General features: G+C 27.3%; 1 protein-coding gene across 2 annotated transcripts in view; it reads left to right on the top strand.

Moving 5' to 3' along the window:
• LOC132931003 (segmentation protein cap'n'collar) overlaps positions 1-27,306 on the top strand; it is a 92,523-nt gene that overhangs the window by 5,152 nt on the left and 60,065 nt on the right. Inside the window, exons 1-2 of one of the 2 annotated variants that reach the window (XM_060997173.1) lie at positions 1,733-1,897; positions 2,897-3,382. In XM_060997173.1, coding sequence (XP_060853156.1) covers positions 1,895-1,897; positions 2,897-3,382 — 489 coding nt within the window. In that variant the 5' untranslated portion in view covers positions 1,733-1,894. Of the gene's footprint in view, positions 1-1,732; positions 1,898-2,896; positions 3,383-27,306 lie in introns of those variants that run through there. The other variant, XM_060997174.1, reaches the window with a different exon arrangement.

Raw genomic sequence — 27,306 nt, 5'->3', positions numbered from 1 at the left:
CATATATTATAAATTGTTAAGTGTTATGTTGACCGTAGATATAAATCTGTATAGTACCATAAGTAAAATAAATAAAAAATAAGTTATTAAAAGCTCATTATAAAAATTAATAAATTATGTATACTGGTATACTGTGTAATGATTTTGAATATTTTAATTAATATACAAAAGTAATGAGTTTACAAACTTTGTTTTTTACCTATATTATAGAGACTATATGTGGCAACTAGGTTTATAATCGTATACTAATATACTATTATGTAATTAATCATGGGTTTAATTCTCTGTTTAGTTGAAAAACAAGGATTAGGTAATTTAAATTATTGAACTCGTTTAAATATTTTTAAAGAATTCAGATGAAATTATTATAAAATAAATAATTAAACCAGCATTACCTGTGATACTAGAATCTGGGGTTTATATAACATACGAAGTTGTTTAGTGTCGTCTTTATTCAGATTTTATATCAATTATTTTTTTAAGTTAGTATTTTAATTCTGAAAATCTTCAACAATTCAACATTATAATTGATTTTAGTTATACGATTACTTGTTTATATCAAGTTATTGAATTGGAATGAATTACGTTTTGGTGTTCATTTAACGATTTAAAAACTGCGTCAATACTTAATACTATAGACTATAAAGTATAGGTATTATTATTTAACATTATCCCGTTGGGGGGGGGGGCTTTGATCAGTCATCAGGTAATTAGATAAATTATAAGTAAGATGTTAGTTCATTAAAATAATATACTCGTATAATATGTGTTCAGTATTTATGAATATGAGTGTTAAATATTTCTAAAGATAAATTAAAATAGATATTTTTTGAATAATGGTCAATTACAGTTGAATACGTAAAACCCGTATGGGTCTGTCTTACACGCATAACATAGCAAATCTTTGTACCGCAAATTAATTATAGTTTATTTATATCTATAGTTAATATTACAGCAAATTTACTTGCTGTCTAATTTGTAGGAAGGAATTTAAAATAATTAAATAATTATTTTTATTTTTCGTATTCATTATTAATTGTTATTTTTTACTTATTTAATCATTTATCTCGATTTAGAGATTTTCAGTTGGTATCGAGGTAGGTATCGTAAAAATAAAAAACTTAGTTATACTCACTAGTCATTACATATTATATAAATTTACTCTTTGAGTTAAGATTCTAACATTCAGTACTTTAAGCATTTTTAAATTATTTATTCATTTAAATAGATATATTTTAAATAAAATATATCCAAGTATAAATAGAATATTTATCTCTTTTTACTTAATTTAAATTATTATGGTAGATTTGTCATTAATTTCCGCATTACAGATATTGAACAAAGTGATTTTATTTTTAAACAAATTCATAAAATCATAATAAATACAAAATATAATAAATATAATAAATTTACATACATTTGTTGGCACAGAAAGTTTTAAAAGTTCTTTTTAAATAATTGACTAAATTTCCTATTCCTATAAATACATTACCCATGACCTGAAAATTTGAAAATTTTATATTGTTTTGTCTCTTTTCTAGATCAACGAACTTGTGATCATCACTAATGTAAATTTTTCTCACGCAATTAATAACACACACACTTATGGGACTTTTGCCAAAATTGTGTACGTCGTTCTCTTAAAATGTACTTTGTTGCAACGGCTAATTTGAAAACAATCGTTGTTTGACTTCTTTCTGCTACACTTTCTTTTTATTCGATATAAAATATAATGTTTTAAAAAAATAACTCCTTATTTGTCGGTTTACTATTTTATGTTTATTTATTTTCACAACGCTCCAGCTACTAGACCATCAATACCTTATAACAGTGTTGTACTATTAAGGTATACGATTTTATCAAGGACATCTGTGTTGTTAAACCTGATTTAAAAATGGTTAGTACGAATCACTTTTCAAATTAAGTGTATTATAACATGATTTACATTAATAAAATGGTTTATTTTATATTTTATGATTTTCAATATCAATAAAATAGTATAAAATCAAATATAATATAAATATATTTTTTAGTTTATTAATTAGGTTATTAATTAGGTATATTAAATAGGCCTATTGTCATAACAATAGTTTTACTTGTGAATTTAAAATCTATTATATTGGAGATAAAATTTACTAAAATAGGAATCGCTTAAGAATTGAGTAATTTTTGCAGTCTGTTATATTTTTCAAGAAAACAATTCGTAATTTATTTATTGGCTGTTGTTTAAGTATATAAAATATTTTCACTTGTATCAGAAATATAATGCAAATTATATTTCATAAATTATTGAAACTGATGACGAAATAATAATACTAATAAGTAATAACCCTCAAAATATGTCTCACGAGCTCCGAGCAATTCTAGCTGCATAAGGAGTGAAACACAACCGGTTGAGTCATTGAAGGTTTATTCAACTTTCAAGGTGCGTGAGCAAATTCAAAATTGCCTTATATGTTTTTTTTCTTCAATTAACTGTATTTATATTTTTCTTTTCATTTTTGTATTATTGAATATTATTGGGGTAAAGTAAGTTAATAATTAATTTATCCTTTAAAGTTTTAATGTTATATTTTGCTGAATTAAATTCAATGGATGTTCATTATTGAAACTTTAGGTATGTTGTTTAATATAAAAAAACTTTTAATTATAAAAAAATAAAATTCAATATGTATTATATTAGGTCTACCAATAATATATGTTACCAATAATATTAGTTGTATAGTGTATGTCGTTATGTATTAGTCTTAATAAAATTATGCGTGTATTAGTTAACTATGTAGTATGTATATTATATTTATTATGTAATAAAGATTTTTTTTTATAAAAATGTAAATATTATTTTAGACTATGTTATGTTGTTTATTTTTAACTCTTAATTTTTATCTGTTGACAGAGACATAAGAAAAAAATCATGTTGCGAATTAAAAAAGGATTTTCGGAGCAGTTGCTCCAGATGGCATTGCTGTTAAGTCTTATAGGCTACGATCGTCTGTGGCCAACATTTGGGATATGGCCTTCGGCACCTTCGGCCGAAATAGAAGTAGGGCCTTTAGATCAATGGGGCGACGACAGCTATTCAAATGGCTTTGGTCCACTAACGCAAATCCACCCCAAAAGTGTTGATCGATATTTGGATCGACAATGGCTGTTAAACGAATTGTTATCGTTGGGTAGATATGGCGATCGATATCCATCAAATATAGAGGCATATTTGCTTAATGTGGACGGTGACGAGAATGGCAGAGACGATCAGCAGCAGCAAGACTCGGGTGGTCAAGTTGTAAAAACTGAACCTAAAGAAAACGATAATGAAGACGATGATGTGGATAGAGTATTTGACACAGATATTGTTGAAGATGTTTTTATGCTTGCGCCAGAGGTGAGTTTTTATTTGTTCAATATTTATTTGTTAAATGTAAACGAAATGTGCAGTTGATGCACAGTTTGTAGCTAGGTATATCCAAATTAGGTGTGTGGATATACAGGTACAACTCTTTACTTGTGACTACTTATGACTATATTATATTATTCTTGTGTGGTTATGTTTTACTTCTCTTTTTTTATCATTCAGTAAATATATTTAGTATATATTGTTTACTATACTCGAAAGCTTCATTAAAATTACCGATTATACGGTTATCATATTTGTAATTAGTAATTTGTATTATTTATATTTTATTAAATTGTATTAACGAATTAATTCAAATTCTGTTGTTTGGATTTTTTCAGTACCTATAGTTAAAAACCATATTTTTAGATACTTAAATTTATTACATTTTTAAAGGAGTGCCATTTCACAGTAAAAACATCTTTATTTGTTTGTATGATGTAAACTTTCCCTTTTTTGTTAAACACGTGTAATTTTCCGAAAACTGCGATGCATCTAGATCAAAATTTGAACAAAAGATTTGTATGTTATTAAAATTATATAGATACTAAGAATAGTAATTCTTAATAATCATTTTACATCAAGTATAAAATATTTATAATATTAAATGTTGTAATAATTATACATTAATAATTTTTATAAACTTAAAATGCTAAAAGAGTCGTATTAATTTAGTTACACTTGAATGTTTTTTTTTTTTTATTGCGAATTATCACTATTAAGTTTAATAATTTCGAAACTACTCGTTCTAATTTTAATTTATACTTAAACATTTACTCAAAAATAACCAGTTTAATAGTTTACAGTAAAAAATATTAGTTATTATTTAAAAATAAGAAGTTTGTTTCAATTTAGGGCAATCCTTAAATGGTGTAAAAATCTAAGTATTTAAGAATATGGTTTTTAAGTATACTTAAAAATACCAAAAATCATATTTTGAATAAATGTATAAAACAATTACTGTCAGCTCAGCTAATTACTTAGTATATTTTAATTTATATCGTTTTAAGTTGTCGAGATGGCATTTAAAAATGATTAAAAATTTGACATTATTTTTTTTTTTTAATATTATATTTGTACATTATTCAAACAAGACAATTATATACCTAATATACAAAAAACAATACCCATATAAAAAAAATAAAATATAAACATAAAAATGTATAATTCAAATATTTTCAAGAAATACAGCAATTTAAATTTTATGTTTTAGTTCGTTATAATATATAATATTAAATTATTCAATTCAATTTTTTTTCATCTATTTAATTATCTAATTTTTAGTAACGAAAAATGACAAATATTTTAAAATGTTGGACTAAGTATATATGCTATAGATCGTAGGTAAATATTATATCATTTTAGCGCCAGGATAATTATATATTATTTGTAGTAAATTAAAATAAAACTATTATGATCATTGATCAAAATAATAATAATAATAATAATAACAATAATTGAACTTTATTACTACCCTATAAAAAATATACATTTTTTTTAATTTGTACGCTTATGAATAATTGTTTTAAAAATATATTGAATATAACAATTAATATAGGTAATTTAAGTAACCTTGTGTTAAATTGGCAAGTCTGTTTACTTCAAACTATAATACAACTATAAATTCTATTAAAAGAAATCTAAAAATATGATCCTCCATAATATTAAAATAATTCTTCGTAATTCATATTTAAAATCTTCGTAAGACAATTAGATTGGCCAATATTATGTGTAAAAGTGATTCATGTTGATGAGAAGATTGCAAAAATACTTAACTTGATCGCGTTTAGTTAAATACTTACATATAATATATGAATATATAAATATTTATATTCAAATATTTTCACTGTTCTGGTGTCTTAAACAATTTAACTAGATATTTTTTTATATTATTGCTCTTTTATAATAAGTTAAAAAGAAAAGTTTCTATTAAGCGTATAATGTTTCAGAACAAAATTAACTAAAATAATTAGTGAAACGTGTAAGACAAACAAATATTACTTACTATAAAAGAAAGGGGCATTTTGTAGAAATACGTTTTTATGAACTCTACTGGCCATGGTGATCTTCCTCGTTTTGTTTGCAACTGGCTTCACATATTGCATACACATGTTATTTACTTAGTGAGTTGTACCTATAATAGAATACCAAATTTTTTTTTCAAAACCATATATATTTATACTTATTATAATATTATCGTTGTGCTTATTTTTTTTGTCATAAGTTAAGCACCTATACCAGGTGTACACTGTTCATACCACATACTTTACATACCTATAATATCTTCAGCTCACAGGTTAATAGTTTATTACATATACAATGATTTATAATAATTATAATTCTTATATACCTATGGCTGAATTAAATGACCTAAAAGACAAGAAAACGATTAAAAAAAATACGATTTAATGCACTAATAATAATATTTCACAACTTTTAATAATGCTTTCAAAAATTGTTTTTTATATATAGTTGGTGTTGAATAAAAATTTATTTGCATTATTTTAATTCACGTAATTTGACATTATTTCAATTTATTCAAGTTGTAAATAAAATGACACACACACACACATATATATATACATACATACATATATATATATTCATTTACATATTTGCATTTGTGTGTGACGAAAATGTTATTTCTTAGACTGTTGTGCAGTTGCCGTCGTTTTTGTTTGGTGCTTAGGTAAATCATAAATAATACGTAATAAAAATAACTATTACATTTTTTTGTCTATTTTGTAGTGTATTGTAATTTATATTTTTATAAAGTATTATCCATCGGGTTAAAATATACGAAAAATGTACTAAAATTAAAAATGATCCAAGAATTACAGAAAAAAATGTTCTAAAAATATAAAATTTAAGATAATGCAAAATAGAAGTTTCGTTTTAAATTCTTTGATACGTGAAACGAACTTTGTGCTTGGAAAGCAATGTTTTGGTATTAATTAATTGCATTTATAAAGTTACACGTATAACTAATTATTGACCAATCGGCTGTTCGGTTGTTTCCTATGCTGTTTCTAAGTATGTAATTATAATAAACAATTTAGATTAAGTTAAAATGTGAAATAATGAAGGTTTTACAATACCGGAACGACTTTAATTATTGATTAAATAATCGATAAACTGCAAGTTAACAATTTTTAATAAAATATAGAAGGAGAGTGATCTCGTGCTTAGTAAATCATCCTGTAAATATTCATTATAAGTTGTGATAATTATGTTAATGAATCAATTTTACAATAAATTATAATTCAGAAATTATTATATGTAATTTCATTTATGAATTATCACTCTTTTCTTCAGTCAAATATAATATTCAGTAGGTAAGCGATTTATTTCAATTGATTTATTCCTCCCTGTATGGTGTATCGTTATGTTTTAAAGTTATAAAAGTTGATATTTCATATTTTTATTTTGTTGAGTATATTATATTATTTTATCATTAACTGAAAAAAGGTTTCGTAATTATAGCGGCGTAAATTAAAATAAAACTAACGCATTAGTTGCACATAAATTCAAGACTTTTATTAAAACATATTAGGTATGTGTATTATTAAGAAATAAGGTATAATATATTATGATTTTCAATAACAATATTAGATGACAAAAGAATAATTTGTAATAAAATTGGAATATTTTTATTGTTTAGTAGCTTTTCTTTGGAGTACTTATTAATTTTTAACTAACCAAAAAACAATAAAAATTATTATTTATAAATAAAAATATCTTAGTGTTGATATCATAGATGAAGTCATCGTCTGTAATCTTCGAATTTTTTTTTTTATTACATTTGAATTAGAAGCTATACGTAATGCTGCTATCTTTATTATACACTTCACAACTAATAATATTACGTAGTATTTGATATACTCTACCAGATAGCGCTGCCAATAATATTTTATAATATAATTTTCATATTCCTACCAGTTGTTTCGGTCTAACAAACGCATTTAATTGAATTATTTTTAACATTATAGTAAACTTATGTATAATAAACTGTATTTAAAGATTTACGAATATAATTACTTATTTGTATATTTATTTTAATATTTTCACTAGTAATATTATATATAATTATTATTAGAACTGTGATTTGAATGTAAAAAAAAAAACTTAAAAAACCTGCAAAAATTCCCAAAAGAACCTTAAAATTAATTAAAATCTCAAAAATTCAGTTTTAAATTAATTATAAGTACATAATATATGTATATACACGATTTTAAGTAGGTACTAATAGTATAGTAATAATGAAACATATTTTAAAAATTTGAAATCTCTCAAGAGTAAAATATTTTAAATTAAAGATTTTATTAATATAGTATGTACTGTAAGTACATGTAAAACTTTTAGATACATGTAAGACAAAAATTAAACAATAACTCATAGAATGTGTGTAAAAAATAATAAATACAATTTTAAATAAATATTTTGCTAATCTAAAAAAAAAAGCTGTTAAGTAGGTAGGTATATTCACTCTGCTGTAAAGTAGGTTTCGTTTGAGTAGGTCAATAGACGTGTTAAATTTGGATTCAAAGATAAATTACGACGAAAAACGTTTTTGAGCGTAACAGTATAACTTTTTGGTAACCGAGGTTATATAAAATAATTATTTTTATAATAATATTGTAATTTTAAAGATGTCTGTATTTTTTTCTCAATTATTTTAAAAATTACTGGTATTAAATTTCTACTTTTGCCCCACCAATGTACCTACACTATATACCTTATTTGCTACCAAACGTCCAGAAACTTTCCTTGAAATTGATCACTGTAGAACATTTTTTTAGTGGAAATTATCTTCAGATTAAAAAAAAAACTTTTTCAAAATCAATATGTCTGTCGCTTTGTCTAGGATCTAAACTTAATTAAATTTGTTTATTTGAAATGTACCTAGTACCTATAGGTACAATTATTTGACTCTATACATAATTATTATGATAAATTATTAATATTGGAATTTATCCTTCCCAAATATATTGTAATTGTTTTATTGATGTTGTTATTAATTAATATTAATTTTTGGTTCCTGTGTGGAGTGATGTAAAAATGCCTTAAATATGCAAAAATACGGTGAATTACACTACTGCACCTAAACGGATTCATCTGACGATTCGAAAGAGCTTAAATAGAATTTCCTAGTATTTCGAAAACGAAGAAGCTTGACATTATTAATTAATAATGTTTGACATTTTTTTTCAATAGATATTCAAATTATTTTGATGTTTTAGAGCCATTTATTATATATTTTGAACTATTTTTTAAGTTTTATTAGACTACTAGGTACACTATGAAACTTTCACGTAAACTTCATTTTTGACGTAATCTGTAAAAATATAAATTCCTATTACTATTTTGTAGTCAAAATTTAAAAATTCATTAAATTTTAAGTTTTTATTCTCAAGGTTTGACAATGTTTATCAATGTTTTTATAAGTTTTAATTACATGGATTAAAAAAAAAAATATTAATTGTAAAACCACATTAATTTTTTTTTATAAAAGTTTGTATTTCAATTTTTGGTGAAATTCTTCAAAATATAGTGAAATGTTTTGTAGCATATTTAGGCTGACAGACCATCTTTACTAGGAATCGTTTTTCCTTGTAATTCACCTACGATTGAATTCAAATTGATCGTATCCATTACAGTGACCCAACAGTGACCTATTCAATGATGAGGTGCATTTGACATATACACAAATACTATATAGCAAAGATCTACTATTGTGCATTAAAATACACACACACACACACATATATATATATATATGTGTATATAAATAATATTTTATGAATAAAATAGAATCATTATAGATCCATAATGATTTCTTAGACGAAAATGTTTATTGCAAATATTTGTATAAAATATGCACTCGTGTGTCTGAAAATTAGCGATAGGTATACGCATCTATTATGAGTATAAATGAATCATACAAAATAAAAATTAGAATATGTATTTTTTATGTTCTTCAAAACATTTCTATATCTTTTAACTATATATTTTAAACTATAAAATTAAAATATCACTAGATCTAGGAATTAATAAATCTGAAAAAAAAAAATTAATGTTTAAGTAAAATATGTTGTACGTGGTGATAATATTTCATTTTAAACTAAATTGTACTCGTAACATTTTATTTGGATAAAACAAAAGAAAAATTATATATTTATATTAATGACTATATTACGTGTTGAAAATATTGTTTTTACTTTCCTTTTAAAAGTTTTTTTTTAATTATATATATAATACCAATCTCCCTGATAAAAATCTAAAAATATATTTTATGGGTTGTTTTTTACAAGATATAATTAAGTACACCTAAATTAAATAGGGATAACTAGTAGTATAACTAACACTGTGCCATTTTAATGTATAAAATGAGTAAAATTTAAATAATAAAGTTCTGGAGTGAAACACCTTCAGTAAAAAATTCAAAACATTTTGAAAATAAAGAACTTAACCAATCAAGTATATAATAGTAAAGGTAAAATTATTTAATTATAGTGTATTAATATAGGTTAATATTGTGTTACAGTATAATAGTTGTTTTTTTAACCCAATAACTTATTATTAATTATTTAAATGTTAATTGTTATAATAAAATATCTATATAAAATTAGTACTTCTGTTATTATTTCTTATCATTATTAAATCTAAATTTAATAATTTATATAATTTAGATTATATTTTATATTGATAAATTATTATAGTGACCGTATTGAGTATTTATAATCAAGAAAAACTTTTCTTTTTTTTTCTTATGTTATCGTCTCATGGGGGAGAACTGTTTGCACAATACTTACTCCCAAATTAAGAAAAACTAAAACTATTTAATAATGCTTGTACAAAATTTCATAATAATAATATAATGATTTTTATAATAATAATTTAGATACATAAACTTAATAATGAGTGGATAATGATATTTTAATTGAGATTTCATATTTTGCAGTACCTACCTACCTATCTACTTGTTACAGTGGTAACAGGTTGTGTATTTTTTTTTTATTAAAGATCTTTTAAAATTTGAGATAATAATTACTTTTATAGTGATATAAAAATGATTTTTAAAGTTAACAATATGATTAAGTAAGTTTGCAGTATGAGATACCACGTTTTTCCGTTAGGTTATAGAGTATTGTCTTGTTAAAGACATATATAATGTGAATTTTTTTTACTTGAAATTGGTACCTATAATCTATATATTAAGTTAAATATAAAAAAATAAAAAGATATATTTATTTTATAAATATAAATAAATGTTGTTTTAAACTTTAATATACACATAGTTAAACATAATAATATATTATACTCAGTACCTTTATTCAATAACATTAAATAATAAATAGTATTTACAAGAGATTTTGAATTCGATACCAACGCGTATACAATACAAGTGTTGGATTGTTGTCATTAATTCAGCCACATAAAATAAACATGGGTCAGTCAAATAGTAATACGTAGCGGGGGTTAGGTTCGTGACATGTCTGTGTGTACTCGTATATATGAATTTGATTTATTAACCTTAGTCGAGGGAAGAATTCTTGTCGATAATAAAAGACCAATCATTAGCGGCTTTTCCCTTAAAAAAAATCGACAAATTACCCACAACATACATGGCGAGTTTGTGAGAACCATTATTATATTGTATGTTCTTTCGTGTCCACTTGTCCCTAAACCCAAATGAACAACATATATCGACATAATAAAAGATAAATAATATCGTTATGGGATTATTGTCGGAAGAGTTAAGGATCGGTTTACAATTGTGCACTATATAATAAACATGAATATCTCAGCAGGTTTTGCAAAATGCTATTAATAATATGTATTTTGCAATTATTTCTTTTAGTCCGGATACCTTTTCTCGTTTTTGGTCTGAATTTTTCACAAAGGGTTGACCATTAATATTTCTTTCTATTTTTTCTGTATAGATTTCTTCTCACGACTGTTCATTGTGTATGTGTTGTTCGAGTCGTATATAATATGATAAACGTGTATGTGAACATGCCGACAAATCTTTTTGGAACTCAAATATTTCAAATGTTTTTGTGTCTATAAATTAATAATTTTACAATTTATTTGTGACAATATTAAACTGCTGTATTATAAGAAGATGAATATAAATGGTAATATTCTTCTCATTTGGAAATTATAATTGACGTATTGTACACCTATTGTTCGATCTACTGGTTTCATCAAATACTTTGACCCAAATTTTCTCTTTTAGTTAAAAATGTATTGAAAATATGATTTTTGTAATTTTAAGTATAAAGATCATATTTCCAAATATTCAGATTTTTTATTTCATGTCCTAAATTCCAAATATCATATATTATGTGCTTTGTATTATTAAATTTATTTATTAAGAATAGTGATGTTAATTTATGTTAATTATGATTATGTACCATAATAAATGAAAATCGTATTAAGATTGTAAGCGACGCATTTTGCTCTAAATTAGATATTGTTAAAACATTAAAATTTAAAAATATTATACAAAAATTTGTGGCTCAGTGAATGTTGACATTCACTAGTGATTATATAGACAATATACTATCTTCGTTCATTCAGTATAACATATATGATAAATACTGATTTTATATAATTAGCCTACATGTGTATAGTAATTTGGCTTGATTCTTTGTTTATTTTTAAAATAAAATGACCTGAGCGCATAGTGCATTACACAAATTCTGCAATGTGTGTAAATATAAGTTTATAAATATAATAGTTTTATTGTTTATAATTTATTTACGCATATGCCGTGGTGTATAATATTATATTTTATCGTATGGATATTTTAAATTATTTTATTAACTACACAAATTACAGAAAATCGATTCAAAACAAATATTGGTATAATATATTTTAATCCATCATTATGATACATTATCAAGTGATAGAATTACGTTATAAAAATTGTTGATTCTTGTATTTGCCTTTATTTTATGTACATCTATGTATATCTATATAAGATTAATTATAATAATACTTGTATACTACGCAATTGTAGACAATAATATCATAAAATATATTTTAACAGATGTCAAACATATGTATATCTCTATTATAGTGGATGTGTTAAATTTTAATTCAATAATAAACATTGTAAGTATATAAAAAAAAAAATTATTGTTATTGAACAGACATTGCATTGATTATGTATTATTAATTATTATGGTATTTAATTATTTTTATTATTAACTTATAAGTCAATATCAATACGTACCTTATACGTTTGTTAATTCGTGATATAAATTATTTTAAAATTAGTTTGAATATTTTTTAATAATTATATGTAACATGCATATTAAAAATAAGTTTCAAATTTCTATAATTTAATGTTTATAATTGGTAGAAGAAAATTGTTATTTTTCTATAAATGTCAAATTTAGTCAAAATTTTAACTTCAATTAATTAGTTTTTCCTGATTATAAAGAAAAGTATACCTATTTAATTTTTTTTTACTTTTGATTCTTCAAAATACCAGCTAAATCAAATTTGCTAAATATTATACTGTTCTCAATATCGAAGATCGATTCAAATTTTCTGACCTAAAACGTGATGACACAAATAGTTTTTTCAATTCTTATTTACCTCATTTATATAATTTAGAAATATAATAGAAAGGGATACAATATTCTCAGGTGTATCATTTTAGATACGAATTTGTTCAATTTTCTGTTTAGGTATTATATCCAAGTGATTGCGATTTTTTTTAAATATATTTGTTTTTCAATACTTTTTATAGATTTTTGTTATAATGATGGGTTATTATGTATGTATAGGCTTGTATATTCCTAGTATACGTATAACATTTTTATTTACAAAATATAAATCATTAAATGTCATTCTGAAGTCGTAAATTTTACGCACTAAATACTTTGTTTCGCATCGTTAATTTATTATTTCTTCAATTATACTTTGCTGGTTTCACTACCAATAGTTTAAAAGGTCATTAAATGATTTTAGATTTATATGGATTTCAAGATAAACCACTTGTATTAAATCAGAAAAAATGATTGTTCTAAAAAAAGAAATTTACTATGGCTATGGTAATTTAATAAATCATAATTTATAAATTTAAAACAGGCATCACATTTTATATTATTATTAAAAAAAAAAATTAAAAAAAAAATATATATTATAAAATTAGAAAAGAAAACTTCGGATAATATATATAAAAAACCAAAATAATGTATAGATAAGTAAACTATTTTTATTATTATTTCTCAGATGTTGCCTATTATTGTAAGGCCAGGATATAGTTACTGCCTATAGGTATATTGGTGTCATGATGGGATTTTTTTTATTGTATTAAAATAAATTATACCTAACAAAGTTGGTACTTATACCTTTTTGTGTCTCATTGAGTTAATGAATGTATGAGATTTTAATTTTTTTAAATCTGTGAGCTAGGTACCGTAGATATTGTAACTAACAAATTAGTAATAACTTACAGTTAAATTACCCTATACTGTTATAGTTATACCTACTGTGCATTACATTTAAATGTATTTATGCATTTTAATAAACACTGAGATTAAATTCAATTTTGATATAATATATTTTTATCAGGATTTATAGTACTTCGTAAAGGTTTTTCAGTGTTTTAATGATGTATATGATATCACACGAATATGATATCACACGAATATGATCGAGATTATTCGGTTCGACTGGCCTCATAATTTAAGTTAAAATAATTTGAAGGCGACAATAAAATCGAGAGACTCCGACATTTGGTATAACATATCTTATACATACATTAAATACATTTATTTAATATGCAATAGTAATGATGATAATAATAATTTATAATTATAAAAAACAAAAAAAGTAGTGTTCACTAGCGCTCGTTAAAATATAATTGAATAATAATTAAAAGTAAAAAAAATGAAGTTTAGCAATATAATATTATGATTCGTACTTGTTCTGTATATCATATTATGTTGAGATTAATGCGGTTTTTTCTCCGAACGCGTATACAGTGAAGTTGTGAGTGCGCTCCGGTGTTTAACAACAGTAATTATTGTTGTTAAAAATATTATTATCGAGGCCATCGTCGGCATCAGCGTATAGCGCACAACAATGGAGTCGGCGGGGCCCTACACACACACACACACACACACACACACACAATATAATACCTATATATATTTATATACATACATTATTATTATTACATACATATGCTGCACCTATATTATGTATAGTATATATATATACTTAATGTGTATTCTCGGCATATTTTTTATTTCATTATATCCGATAATCAAATTATTATTAATATATTATACACTGTAGCATACTACAATATAATATATAATATACGTCTCTCTCGTGCGCGCGCTCGCAGTGTATATATATATATTAAATATATTATTATAATGAACGTTTAGGCCGCCGCCTCCTTATATACACCGTCACCACTGTCGACCGACGGCCGCGTCATTTATCAGGCGAGTACAGGATAATATTTAACAACGTTGAGAAGAGACGCGCGTGATAGTACCTATAGTACCTACAACATATTATCGTATATATAATATTGTATTATTTATATACAGGGTGATTCACCAAGCGTTTCATTTCTTTTTTTCTTTAATAATGTATGTGTGCTCAGAATCAAAACTTCGAACGAGTAGTATTTCAGTTATTTAACTTTGTGTATAGGTACTAATGATGATAATATAGGGCCATGATAATGGGGTTGGAGATATGGAGGACTTAGTGATTTGAACATTTTAGTAATTAATATTTAATCCATCAACATTTTTAGTTTGTAAAAATGGTCCAAGTGTAAGAAATACTAGATTTAATATGTTATATTTATTTTATATTTTTGTAAAACCATTTTTAAAGACTTATTATCCTTGGTATAATAAATAATATATACATAATTGAGAAACTACCTTCGAGTTTTAAATAAGGTACATCATATTATGTTTTAAAACTACTTACATTATTCACTAAATAGTTTGCAGTTATATATAGGTAAAGGGTATTTTTTTAATTAAAAATATAAATTTGTATCTTCAGGGGACACTTTTAAGTAATACAAAATATTTGAAGAATTTGAATAAATTCATTACTAAAGAAAAATTATGGGTGAGCAATGAGCATGTTCGATGAATCACTCCGTATATTATTTATGAGCGTCGTGGTCTGCGTGAGTGGGATAACAATATATAATGAGATATTATATATAATGTGTAATTGCACTGTATGCGTACACATATTATAATAATATATAAGTATTGGGCTTCATTAAGAGGATGCCACACCCGCGTGTGTTTTCTCCATCTTAATAACGTATACAACATATAACACATTTTTGTTCTGCAGTTCCAATTTTGTGTAGCAATATTTTTAATAATAGATTAAAATTACTTATTAAATTTGAAGATATATGTATGTATATTCTGTGTTTTACAAAAGTATTTACAATATTTTAATTTTTAAGGTAGAGTATGTGAAATTTTACAATTGCAAACTTTTCATACGCACTTATAAATTTAACTATTATAAATAATCCAAATGAAAACACAGATAATGTTGTTACCATAAAATAAGTTTTGTATGTAGGCCAATATTTATGTTATTAATTTACTATTAAACGTTACCACACAAAATTGGAGCTGTTGAACATAAATTTGCTATGTATAGTACGACATAAGTTTGCTAGACGGATACAATAACATATGCGCATTATCTTAAACACGCAAAGCCAAAGTATAATTTACCTTCAGTTCATGATATCTCCGCTCTCTTTATTATACACTATTTTATTTCTCGTTCACTCCATTTCGGAATTATAGTCGCATCAATCGTATTTGGTTTGCCATCAACTATACTGGCCTAAAACCGTTTTTTATAATACCATAATATACGCCTTTGTTCTTTTTACTTCATATACGACTGTCGACTATATTCGACTATTCGTCCTATCCTTGTCTCTCACCGTGTTGATGCAGATACATATTTTTTTTCTTCTATTAGCAGTACAGTTGACGCTCCTATAGTGAATCAATTTTATATTCCTTATCCCTGCAGCTATATGCTTATATATGTTATCCTTGATAATAGGAAACACTCATAATCGATTCTTTCGATTGTTTATGTCTGTTTCATCATCATCACACCCCTCCCTGTATGATTACTTAAATCACCCTATATGTATATAGAATGCTCCATGAACTTAACTAGTTAAAGTTAATTTAATTGAGTTTTTGACTACCTTGTTGTTATATTTTATACACTTGAACATAATTTAATGTTAATCCTGTTTTATATTTTTACATCTGCGTATATTTCTTTGCTTGTATACACTATCATCTTTACTAATATATATTATATAGGTATTAATATTATAAGTTATAAATTGTGCACCTCGTTAAATGTAGTATTGCGTTAAATAAATAAATAAATAATATAGTATACGGCCGGTAGGTATACTATACGCATATAGATGTAATAGGCATGGATCGTGCAGGAAATGCGCGCTTTCATTCCCTCATGAGTTGGGGTCAAACACTTTTTAGATGGCATTTACAAAGTCAAAAAGAACATTTTAAAAAAACACAAACATTTGACAGTTATATAGGTATCGTCCGATGTCCACGGCTTAGATAGTCCATATAGTTATGTGATAAGAATTATGAAATTATACTCTTTTTAATGAAAATATGTTTTTATTTTTAACATAAAACAATGTAAAAAAATCTATACAATAATAATATATCTATTTTATAATAAGAAGTAATATAACAATAAATAATAATAAAAATGATATCTATAAATGCTTTTCTATATGGTATTAAAACTAGCATTTATTTAGGTGCATTAATATTTTCGGAAAATTTTATTAGCCGAATCTTTAATATATATATTATATACCCCGTGACCACTATAACTTTTCGCTGCACGTTTACGGTACTATACTCACTCAGTCGTGTATAAAAATACACTATATTTTATTTTGCATTATATCATTTTATATATTTTAAATAAAACACAAGATATCTTAAAGCTTGCATAACATTGAGTGTGTTCAACTATAATACATAGTACTTTTAATTAATTTTTGTATTATACCAAATAATTATGCGCATTTTATAATAGGTATAACATTCAAAATATTTTATTTAAAAAAATATTAAAATTAGTAATAATAATAGGAACATAAAAAATGTAGAAGGATAAGAAAAAAGCCTATTATAGTATAAAACATTTAGTTAGGCTTAATAATTTTTTTTAGGGAAGAAATATGTTTTAATATCCATTAAAATTTTGTTAAATAGTGGATCGTTTGCAAGATTTTGTCGCCAAACAAATTCGGTCAGGTATGAATCCAAATGATGACGAGCTCTTCCCCTATGTTTTTTGTTTCACCGTCATTTTGCCGATCCCCAAAGGCGGTTCAATCGTTTGAATGAATTAAAAAAATTCATATTGACTAGACGTAGAATAATATGGATAATGGGGACGACTATCGACTGACTAACGAAATAAATACCGACATAAAATGGTTAAAATATCTAAACTAATTATTTGTTTGTAGTAAATTGTACATTACGATGATAATAGATTACAACGCGGGAATATACATTTATAAATAGATTTCTATACGGAGGTATACGCAGGTAGGTTAGGTAGTCTTGAAAATATTTGGGTAGTCGAGATAACACGGAAGTACCGCCCTTGAATATCTATACAAACAATTGTTTTGAATTATCATTTTTTTTCTTACAAATTTCACATCATTATTTTTATCGTATTAAAAATGTCAATACATCGTGTTTATAATATATATATAATAATAGTATAATTTTATAGATGCTATAGGGTTGACGTTTTTTTTCTGTATGTTTCGTCGTATATTAAAATCGGTTAATGTTTAACACAGCTTAAACGGTACCTATATACCGTATAATACCGAAATACCGTTGAATATATATACCGCTCAGCGCTCGCGTACACTATATTATAATATATACATATTCTATGAGTTGACGGCGTTGACGGTTTTTTTGGGATATATCTCTTCTAATATATACTGCACTACACCGGTTTACGATTTAAGACCATCGAATTGGTATCGCGTGTTCAAAAGTTGAACTCTGGTAGGGGGTGGCAACTCAGGTAATTTACCGGGCTTACAACGACCAATACGAAAAAGCCATCACACACGACAGATATGATACTGCGTAGCTGTGTACTATATATAGGCTTATTCATATCGCCATAGTATATTACATAGACTACCCCACTCGTATGATGTATTTTATTATGTCGAGCGTACTATATACATATTACATACATGTATATATATATATATATATATACATATCTTATATAGATGTATATACGAGCGTTTAATCTATATAATAATAATTATCATCATTAAACGTGTCGGCTGGCGGGCGGGTGGCTGTCCACATGCTCAGCAGGTGAGGTGTATAGGTACCGCCGCCGCCGTCGTAATCATAATAATAATAATAATAATAATAATAATTACAATAATAATAATATGTATTATTATAATATATTATCGGCGGTCGGTCGGTTCGACGACGGCGGCGGTGACGCGCTTACAGGTAACGTGCGATGGCGTGTACACATCATACTATGCTACGACGCGTGTTAAAAAACGATGCGCATAAGGATAATACTCGAGACCTTGGCCGTTAATAATAATAATAATAATAACAACAATAATAATTATCGACAACCGGTTGTTCTGTGATCCCGCCACCTATGGTCGAGCGTCGGAAGGGGAGCGCCGCGGGACCGCCCATCCGTCGACGCCCAACCGTTCTCTGATTGGACGCCGGTCCCGACCCCACCGCCGACGCCGTCGAATGTCGGCTGGACGTGATATATTGCTCTTAAACATATATATATATATATACATGTATATTCACGTGCGCGTACCGTCCCGGGGAGGTTTTTTATTTCGTGTTGTGGCGAGGGTGGGGAAATAATATATAATCGCACCCGTAGTATTGCGAGTCGTCGCTTGGTGGTGAGGGTTGGGGAAGAATGCGACGACGATAATAATGTTACAATAGTATAATATTAATAATATATTATATTATTATAGTCAAGCGCGCGCGCGCACTATATATTATATTATTATTATAGTCGTTCGTTCAACTAATAATAACAACAACAACAATATATGCAGCATGTGCATGTTTATTATTGTCGTCGTCCCGCGGGGAATCGCGCATGTGCATATATACTGTGGAAAGATTTTTTTTTCTCTTTGACGGCATAATCAGAATGGTGTGAAGAACTGCCCGACCACAATAGCCAATTGGTATATATATATAGCGAACGTAAAGTCCCCGACTTATGTGTTAATTTATCATAGGTATATCTAGGTATATACCTATGTATATGGGTATTGGGTATATAATCCAAACTATCATTTCAATTATGATGTGACTCATAAATAATATGAGTACCGCCGATTGTGGTTGTTACACATACCGGAAACCCACAAACCACCCTACCGCACCGCCCTTGACTCCGTATATTATATATGTATATTGTGTATGTGTTATGTACACGAATTATCACCCCTTTGCTACTGGACACGCACCCGACGTGTATTTAAAACCAATTATTACATTGTTATTATTATCGCAACAATTACATTATTGCGTGCACGTATACGCTATGCACTTATAATAATACTTAACGTGTGATGTGTGAACGTAATATTATACCTATACGTAAGGGTACATAATATTAACATAATATTTTTGCGTGATGGGTAATGCGTTTGTCAACGCGGATGTACAATAACAATATATAATGTTCAGTACCTATTAGTGTATATGCGTTATATATTTAAAAGTCTGAATATATAATATATGATGTACTTATTTATATGTAAAAACTGACGTAAATATATGCACTAAATAAAAATATAATTTAATTTAACGACTAAACATATGGTAGTAGGTATAAATATATATGGTATACATAGCATTTTATTATTTGTTAACAAATTGTAGATAAAATATTTAAAACTTTAAGTAATGTTTAATTTTCAGATTTTTCTATAAGTTGCATAAATTTTTATTTTTTTAACACTATACGCATACCTATTATACTATGAAAATATAAGACTGTATTAGATTACGGCATTATGTATTGTCTATTAGATATTGAATAGATTGTAAAAAATACATAATACGACATAAAAGCATCTCATATATTCAAATCTCAAACTTAGATTGTTAAAATTGTCAAAACCTTTATTTTATTTTATTTATTTATATGCCGATGTATTGATAGGTTATATAGCTATCGTAGTTATACCTACCTAATAACGACCTCGAATTATTATTATTACAGTTACCTATTATATATTATTAATTTAAAAACGTAAAGTAATGATGTATAGATAGTTGTCATTTACATATTATATAAATCCAATTTGTTGTCATTTCTGGAAACCTACGTAATTATACTTATTTATTGTATAGCTTTTGAATAAATATTTCTATGGCAACTATAAGCAATAAGTTATTTTATTTATACTTTAATGTTTATTATAATATTTTTCTGGAATAAATTATTGACATGAGGATTTTGCTAAGCTGTCATTACAGCTATATACGAGTTTCAGCTAGATTTATATATTAGTGAATTCAAATGTATTATTTTCATTAGTGTTCAAAGTTTTATGGGTTCAACATCGTTTCAAACTTTTGTTTCATTTGTGAGAAGTTTCGGTGCACTTATATTTATATTTATACGGGGAGATAGTATACTATAGTACTATAGTACCTATTAATTTATATGCAAAGTAAATTCAGGCTTGATAAAATTAATTACTTCATATTTATTATAATTATTTTATTTATGTGGGTGTGTATGAATGTATAATATTTCTATATTTATTTATATAATAACTGTGGATTGGTATGCATGTGTACATATTGATATTTGTAGAACTGTAGGAGTATGGAGTAGATATATATAATAATTATATAATCTATAGTTCATACTATTAAGGATGTGTCTAAATATATAAAAAATAAATAAACATATATATATATATATATATATATATATTGTATATCCACCTCATACAATTTGCCCACTTCGTGCTGTTTATTGCTTTTAATTACAATATATATTTTCTAAAAGCGAGCACACCGCATCATCATTATATAGTTATATACTTATACCTATCCATTTTATGAAATAAAAGTGCCTTATTAGTTATCCTGTTAATTATATATATTATTATACTTATTGTATATATAGATACAAATTTAAGCTTCGTAATAATATCGTACCATATTATATAGGTATATAAATAATTTCTAAGTTTATGTCTTTAGATGATGACAACGTAAAACTCAAACATTTGTTATTGTCTCTATATATTTTATTCACTCATTACTCATTAGTCTTAACACATTATTATATCAAAATCTTACTTTGCAGGATTTCTTATTTTATAGTCCAACTGCTTAAAATTGGTATAAGTGTAACCTATTATACTGCAAAATTAACTATTGTTGTTGTGTGTTAATATGTGTTAACTTAATAATAAGTGGACGCCACACCCGAATGTATTGTCTCCGTCTTACAAACGTATAAAATGGTAAATTTTTGTTTAATAGAACAAATTTGGTATGTTTTATGTTTATCTTAAATATTATGGAGTAATTATTTGCTATTATCCAATTTAAAGGTAAGGAAATCTGTGTTCTCTCGTTGGTTTTTAATTTTTAAGCGAGTTATGATTATGTTAAATATTAATACTTAAAAATGTTCATAATTCACTTCAAAATTAAAGTATCGTAAAAAACTGACGAGAAAACACAGATAATGTTCTCACCTTTAAGTTTGATAATAGGTCATTACACTCTAATATTTAAGCTATAAACATATAAAATTTATTTTACTGAACAAAAATTTGCCATATTGTATGTCTGTAAGACGGAGTCTTGTAGATGTGGCATCCTCTTTATGTATATTATATTATTATTATAGTTTTTAATAGTAATAGATAGCATATAACGTATATAATTATGCATTTATATACCAATTTTATTGAAGTTAATAATAAATGAATAGTTATCTATAATAGGGAAAAAGAAAATAATAAACAAATAATTATATTATTGAAAGTTCATGTTAAAAGGTACCTAATATATTAGGTACCTGTACATAAATATTAACTCAATATAATATGTTACATTAATGTGTGTATACCGTAATATATACATAAATTATACACATAATAATAAAACACTATAGTATAAATTCACTTCAAATTCAACTGCAGTGTACCTATTAAGTATAATATGTTACACGTGGCTTTATTATAATATTGAGATATCTAAGTTAGTATTGTATCATATATCTGTGATTTATAAACGCATAAATCAACCAGTAAACAAATATAAAGCGCACCAGTCTTTTACTCGGGTTTTTGATTACTCCTCGCACTGGCATATACAACGCCCAATTATTATGGTATACCGTTATTATGATGTTAAGATGATTTTATTTGTCGTCTGAAGTAGGTATACTCGATAATACGATTTCATTATCTTCGTTTATATATTATATGTATATTATATGTATTATGTATGTATTCGTAAATTAGTTCTGCGGCGTAATAATGTATAATATCAACTACGACAACAATAATGTAATCTAAATAATTACGTCGTGTGACAAAAATGTCGGGTTTTTAGTTTTTTTACGAACGAGTGCCAAAAAAAAAAAAACCACGTTGAACGTGTGATGGGAAAACAATCAACATCACGTATATTATAACGTGCAACTACGCTGCGTAGCGTATTATCGATATACCCGCAGCAAGCATTAAATTATTTTTATTATTTTGACTATTTACAGAGTGTTCGATTCGCTATTCATATATATTTTCAGACGAGTTTTGTGAATTGTAGTAAGCGTTTCATTGTATGTTTTAAAACAATACTTTATTTGTATAATACAAATGCATTTTTTTCTGCTTTTTGTATTGTTTATTGGTTATTAGACTTAAATATTATTTCTGCTAAATGTAAGGGAGATTATTCGGTGCGTCTTCTAGTAAAAAAAAAATATGTATATTTGTTTTAAAAATGTATGAGCATATTTTTTATACTGCAGTTGTTTCACCTACTAATTGTTCATATTCCATTCATATATAGCTACAGAATATTTTCATGATGCATAATAATAAAAATTTCTACAATGATGAATAATATTGCATGCATGGAATGTATATAATCATTAGCGAAATTAATTTATTATTCATAACTAAACAATTTAATATAATTTTTCTTCTCATCCCCTATTGGGTACCTTTGTACACCGTTGTATATAGGATCATATAGATTTATAAATAGGGAGTATAAGCTTTTAGACTTTAGAGAAACATAGTAAGTTATCTTTAATCAATAAGTTCTCATCCAGTAAAGTATATGTGTATAGTGTATAGTGTATACTATAATACTTTTAATTTTAGAAAATAAATACAATAGTCTTCTTCTTTATAGTATTAAACTATATAATTTTACATAATAGCCAATAGATAATATTTTTGAATATGTATAAATCGAACAGGGCGAGTATTATTATTTTTGTCTGTATATTGCGCGGGGTACTCAAATACTCAATAAAGTTTGAGAATCCGAGAACATGGTATATATTTACGATATTTACCTAACATCGGTTTAAAATAGCACATATTTTTATCATCCTGTATGCACGTGCTACCTATAATAATATAACATAATAATTGGTTTATACCTATATATATATATATATATATATATATATAATAAGTATACCGCACGGAGAATCGCGGCGGTAACAGTAAATAATAAAAGAGACGATAGAACGGCAAATAAAAAAACGTCGGTCGTGTCGTCGCGCGTTATCCGCCGTCGTCGTCGTCGTCGTCACACTATTATTATTATTATTATTATTATCTGTCCCGCCGTACATTCCGCTTCGGCGGCCGGATTCACGGGCGTTTTTCACGGCCGCCAAACAAGCGGCGTGTTACGGTTTTTTTTTTCACTCAGCGTGACGGCGGCGGTGGTGAGCGTATACTATAATTTTATATGCATATATATATATATATATATATATTTATATATTGTATTATAGGCGGGTATGAGCTCGCCCGACGACGACTCGCACGCACATTTGGCACCGCACACACAATGGGTGACCGATTTTCCGTACCCGTCACATGGTGACGTACGTACATCACAACAATCGAGGTGCGCGACGGTTGATCGATCACCGTTGATCCCGCGGTCGGGACGGCCTCGGCGGAGGGGATGGATGGGTTGGCGGTGATCGCGTATAGACGTATACATATAATACCTTTGTACCTATGTATAAATATTATTACGATACTGCAGTATGGCTGCCCCGCCGCTGTAACTATATATGATTTGTCTATAAGTGCGAGTAGTTACCCTTAGTCGGGAATAATACACCCGAGTTGTGAATAACACACGGGCATAGATTAGACCTAATGAAGAAGAGAGTCTTGTGCGATAAAGACGCGAGTCACGTTTGTCCGCGACGCTGTTGCGCGGTACCCTACGTGTTTGCAGGCGGTCTGAAACGTGTATCGGTGTATAAGTAGTATTTTGAACGCATAGAAAAGTTTCTAAAAGCTTAGTTTGAGTGCGGCTAATGTCTATTAGCGTACTTATAGTCATCCGCTGCAATTGTCCCCCGACGAAAATCGAAGGCGGGCGAAATCCGCCGTCTGCGACTTATGGGTTGTGATGAGTGTAATATTATAATACCTTCGTAATATATGCATAATTTAGCCATCTACTCGTGTATGTATGACGCTTACCCGGTGCTCGTCTAGTGATTTTTGTCTCTGTACCGCGTAAAAAGTGTAAAGTCGAAAGGTTTGTTATGGAGTGTCTAGTTATCGTTCATCTCCGGTGAAAACCGATGCGTCGCCCGATGAACGACGACGCATAATACACACACACACACACACACACACACACACACAATGGGCGACCGATTTTCCGACCCGTCACATGATGATGGTGACGTACGCATACACATCACAACAATCGCGGCGTGCGACGGTTGATCGATCACCGCGGATACCGCGGTAAGGATATGGCGGTTGTTGGTTTCGGAGAAGTTGATGGTGCGAGGGGGGTGGTTGGTTGTTGGAGGGGGTGTGGGTGGTGATCGTAAACGTATATAATATATTATTATTATTATTATTATAATAATATTATTATCGTACGCGGCCGATTATCGACGGCCTGATGGGTGACCGATGGGCGCGGGAGGGGAGGGGAGTGATACAACTACGCGATCGGTCGTCGTCTGTCCAAATATTTTCACAACGCTTCGACGATTTCTATGTATATAATATTTATTATATCGCTTGGCGGCCGTACACGTCATTCGGTATATACCTATACACACATTATAATAATATATATACGACGCATAATATCGTCTACGCGCGCCATTGTGTACAATTAAGGTTCCCGCGGGCGGCGGCACACGCGGCGATTGTCATGCCGCCGCCGATGTCGCCCGCCCGGCCGAAACGACGACGACGACGACGACGACGACTCCCATGGGGAAAACCGCGCCGCCGTCGCCGCGCGTACATTGCCATAATATATAATATTGTTATAATGTATCGCGCGTATTGTGTGCGCGCGCGTATCCGTTTACGAAATGGGAAAAACGGTTTTTTTCTGTGTGTGTGCTCGCGCGGACCCGATTGTGCTGCGCGTTGTATTATACACATAATATTACAATATAATAATATATATGTATATGTATAGTAATATGTGTTGTTTACGGGTGATGGTTTTTTGTTATTATTGTAGTACAGCACCTACGTATATTATATTATTATATGTATATGGAAAAAGAAGTTAGTCGTAGGAAAAAAAAAACAAATTTAAATAAAAGAAGAAATAATAAAGTATCACTTCGGAGATAAGCAAAACGAAACGGGTCGGTAAAAAAATGTTTAAAGAAAAATAAACCCGTCGGCCGCGATGCCGATTGTTAACGGTGCAATGATCGTATACCTATATATACTATATTATTTTTTTTTTCGCACAAAACCAATACTTTCACACGGTACACATGACGCATATTAAATATTATATTCTACCTGTTGTAGTGTGGCGTATCACTACACACAAAGTGTATACACCAGTATTGGTAATTGTGGGTGTGTGTGTGTGTGTGTATTCTCGTTTGCGTTCGATATTTTGTGTCTAATCATCCAGAAAAGAAACGGGTGCGCAATTGATTTATACATGACGCGAAAATGCGACTGGGTCCTACATCGAAGATAATACCTATATAGTATGATATTATGTGCTAAGAATCTGCTCGCCAATAAGAAGGTTTTTTGCACATCTGCACCGTTGTGCCGCGTGAATATAGCGTTGGTACGTAAGTTTAAGTGTACACATATATATGTATAGGTATTATTTAGCATGTAATAATGTATACAGTTTAGACGTGGGTACACATTGGAATATATGAGCATAATAATAACGGATAATAAATAGCATATTTTTTTTCTATTTCTATTCTCAACGGCTCCTTAATATAATCGATTATTAACTTGTAAATTTTTAATGACTTTCAAGAAATGAGAAAAAGCTATTAATAATAAACTTAAAGTATGACTGATACATCTAAATTAGTGGGGAAGCAAACGTGATCAGTTATTAGTAGAGTGCAGTAAAATACGCGATATATTTTGATCATTCAAAATTTAAACTGACCAATTACCAACAACTTCTTATTGCCAGTTTCTTATTGGATAATGGACAAAAACATAATTGTTTTCTGGTTTATAATTGTGGTAAAGATCCATATTTATTCCC

The sequence above is a fragment of the Rhopalosiphum padi genome, chromosome 4, assembly GCF_020882245.1.
Source record: "Rhopalosiphum padi isolate XX-2018 chromosome 4, ASM2088224v1, whole genome shotgun sequence".
Classification (NCBI taxonomy): Eukaryota; Metazoa; Arthropoda; class Insecta; order Hemiptera; family Aphididae; genus Rhopalosiphum; species Rhopalosiphum padi.
The sequence above is the reverse complement of the archived record's forward strand: the minus strand, read 5'-3'. Positions and strand labels throughout refer to the sequence as shown.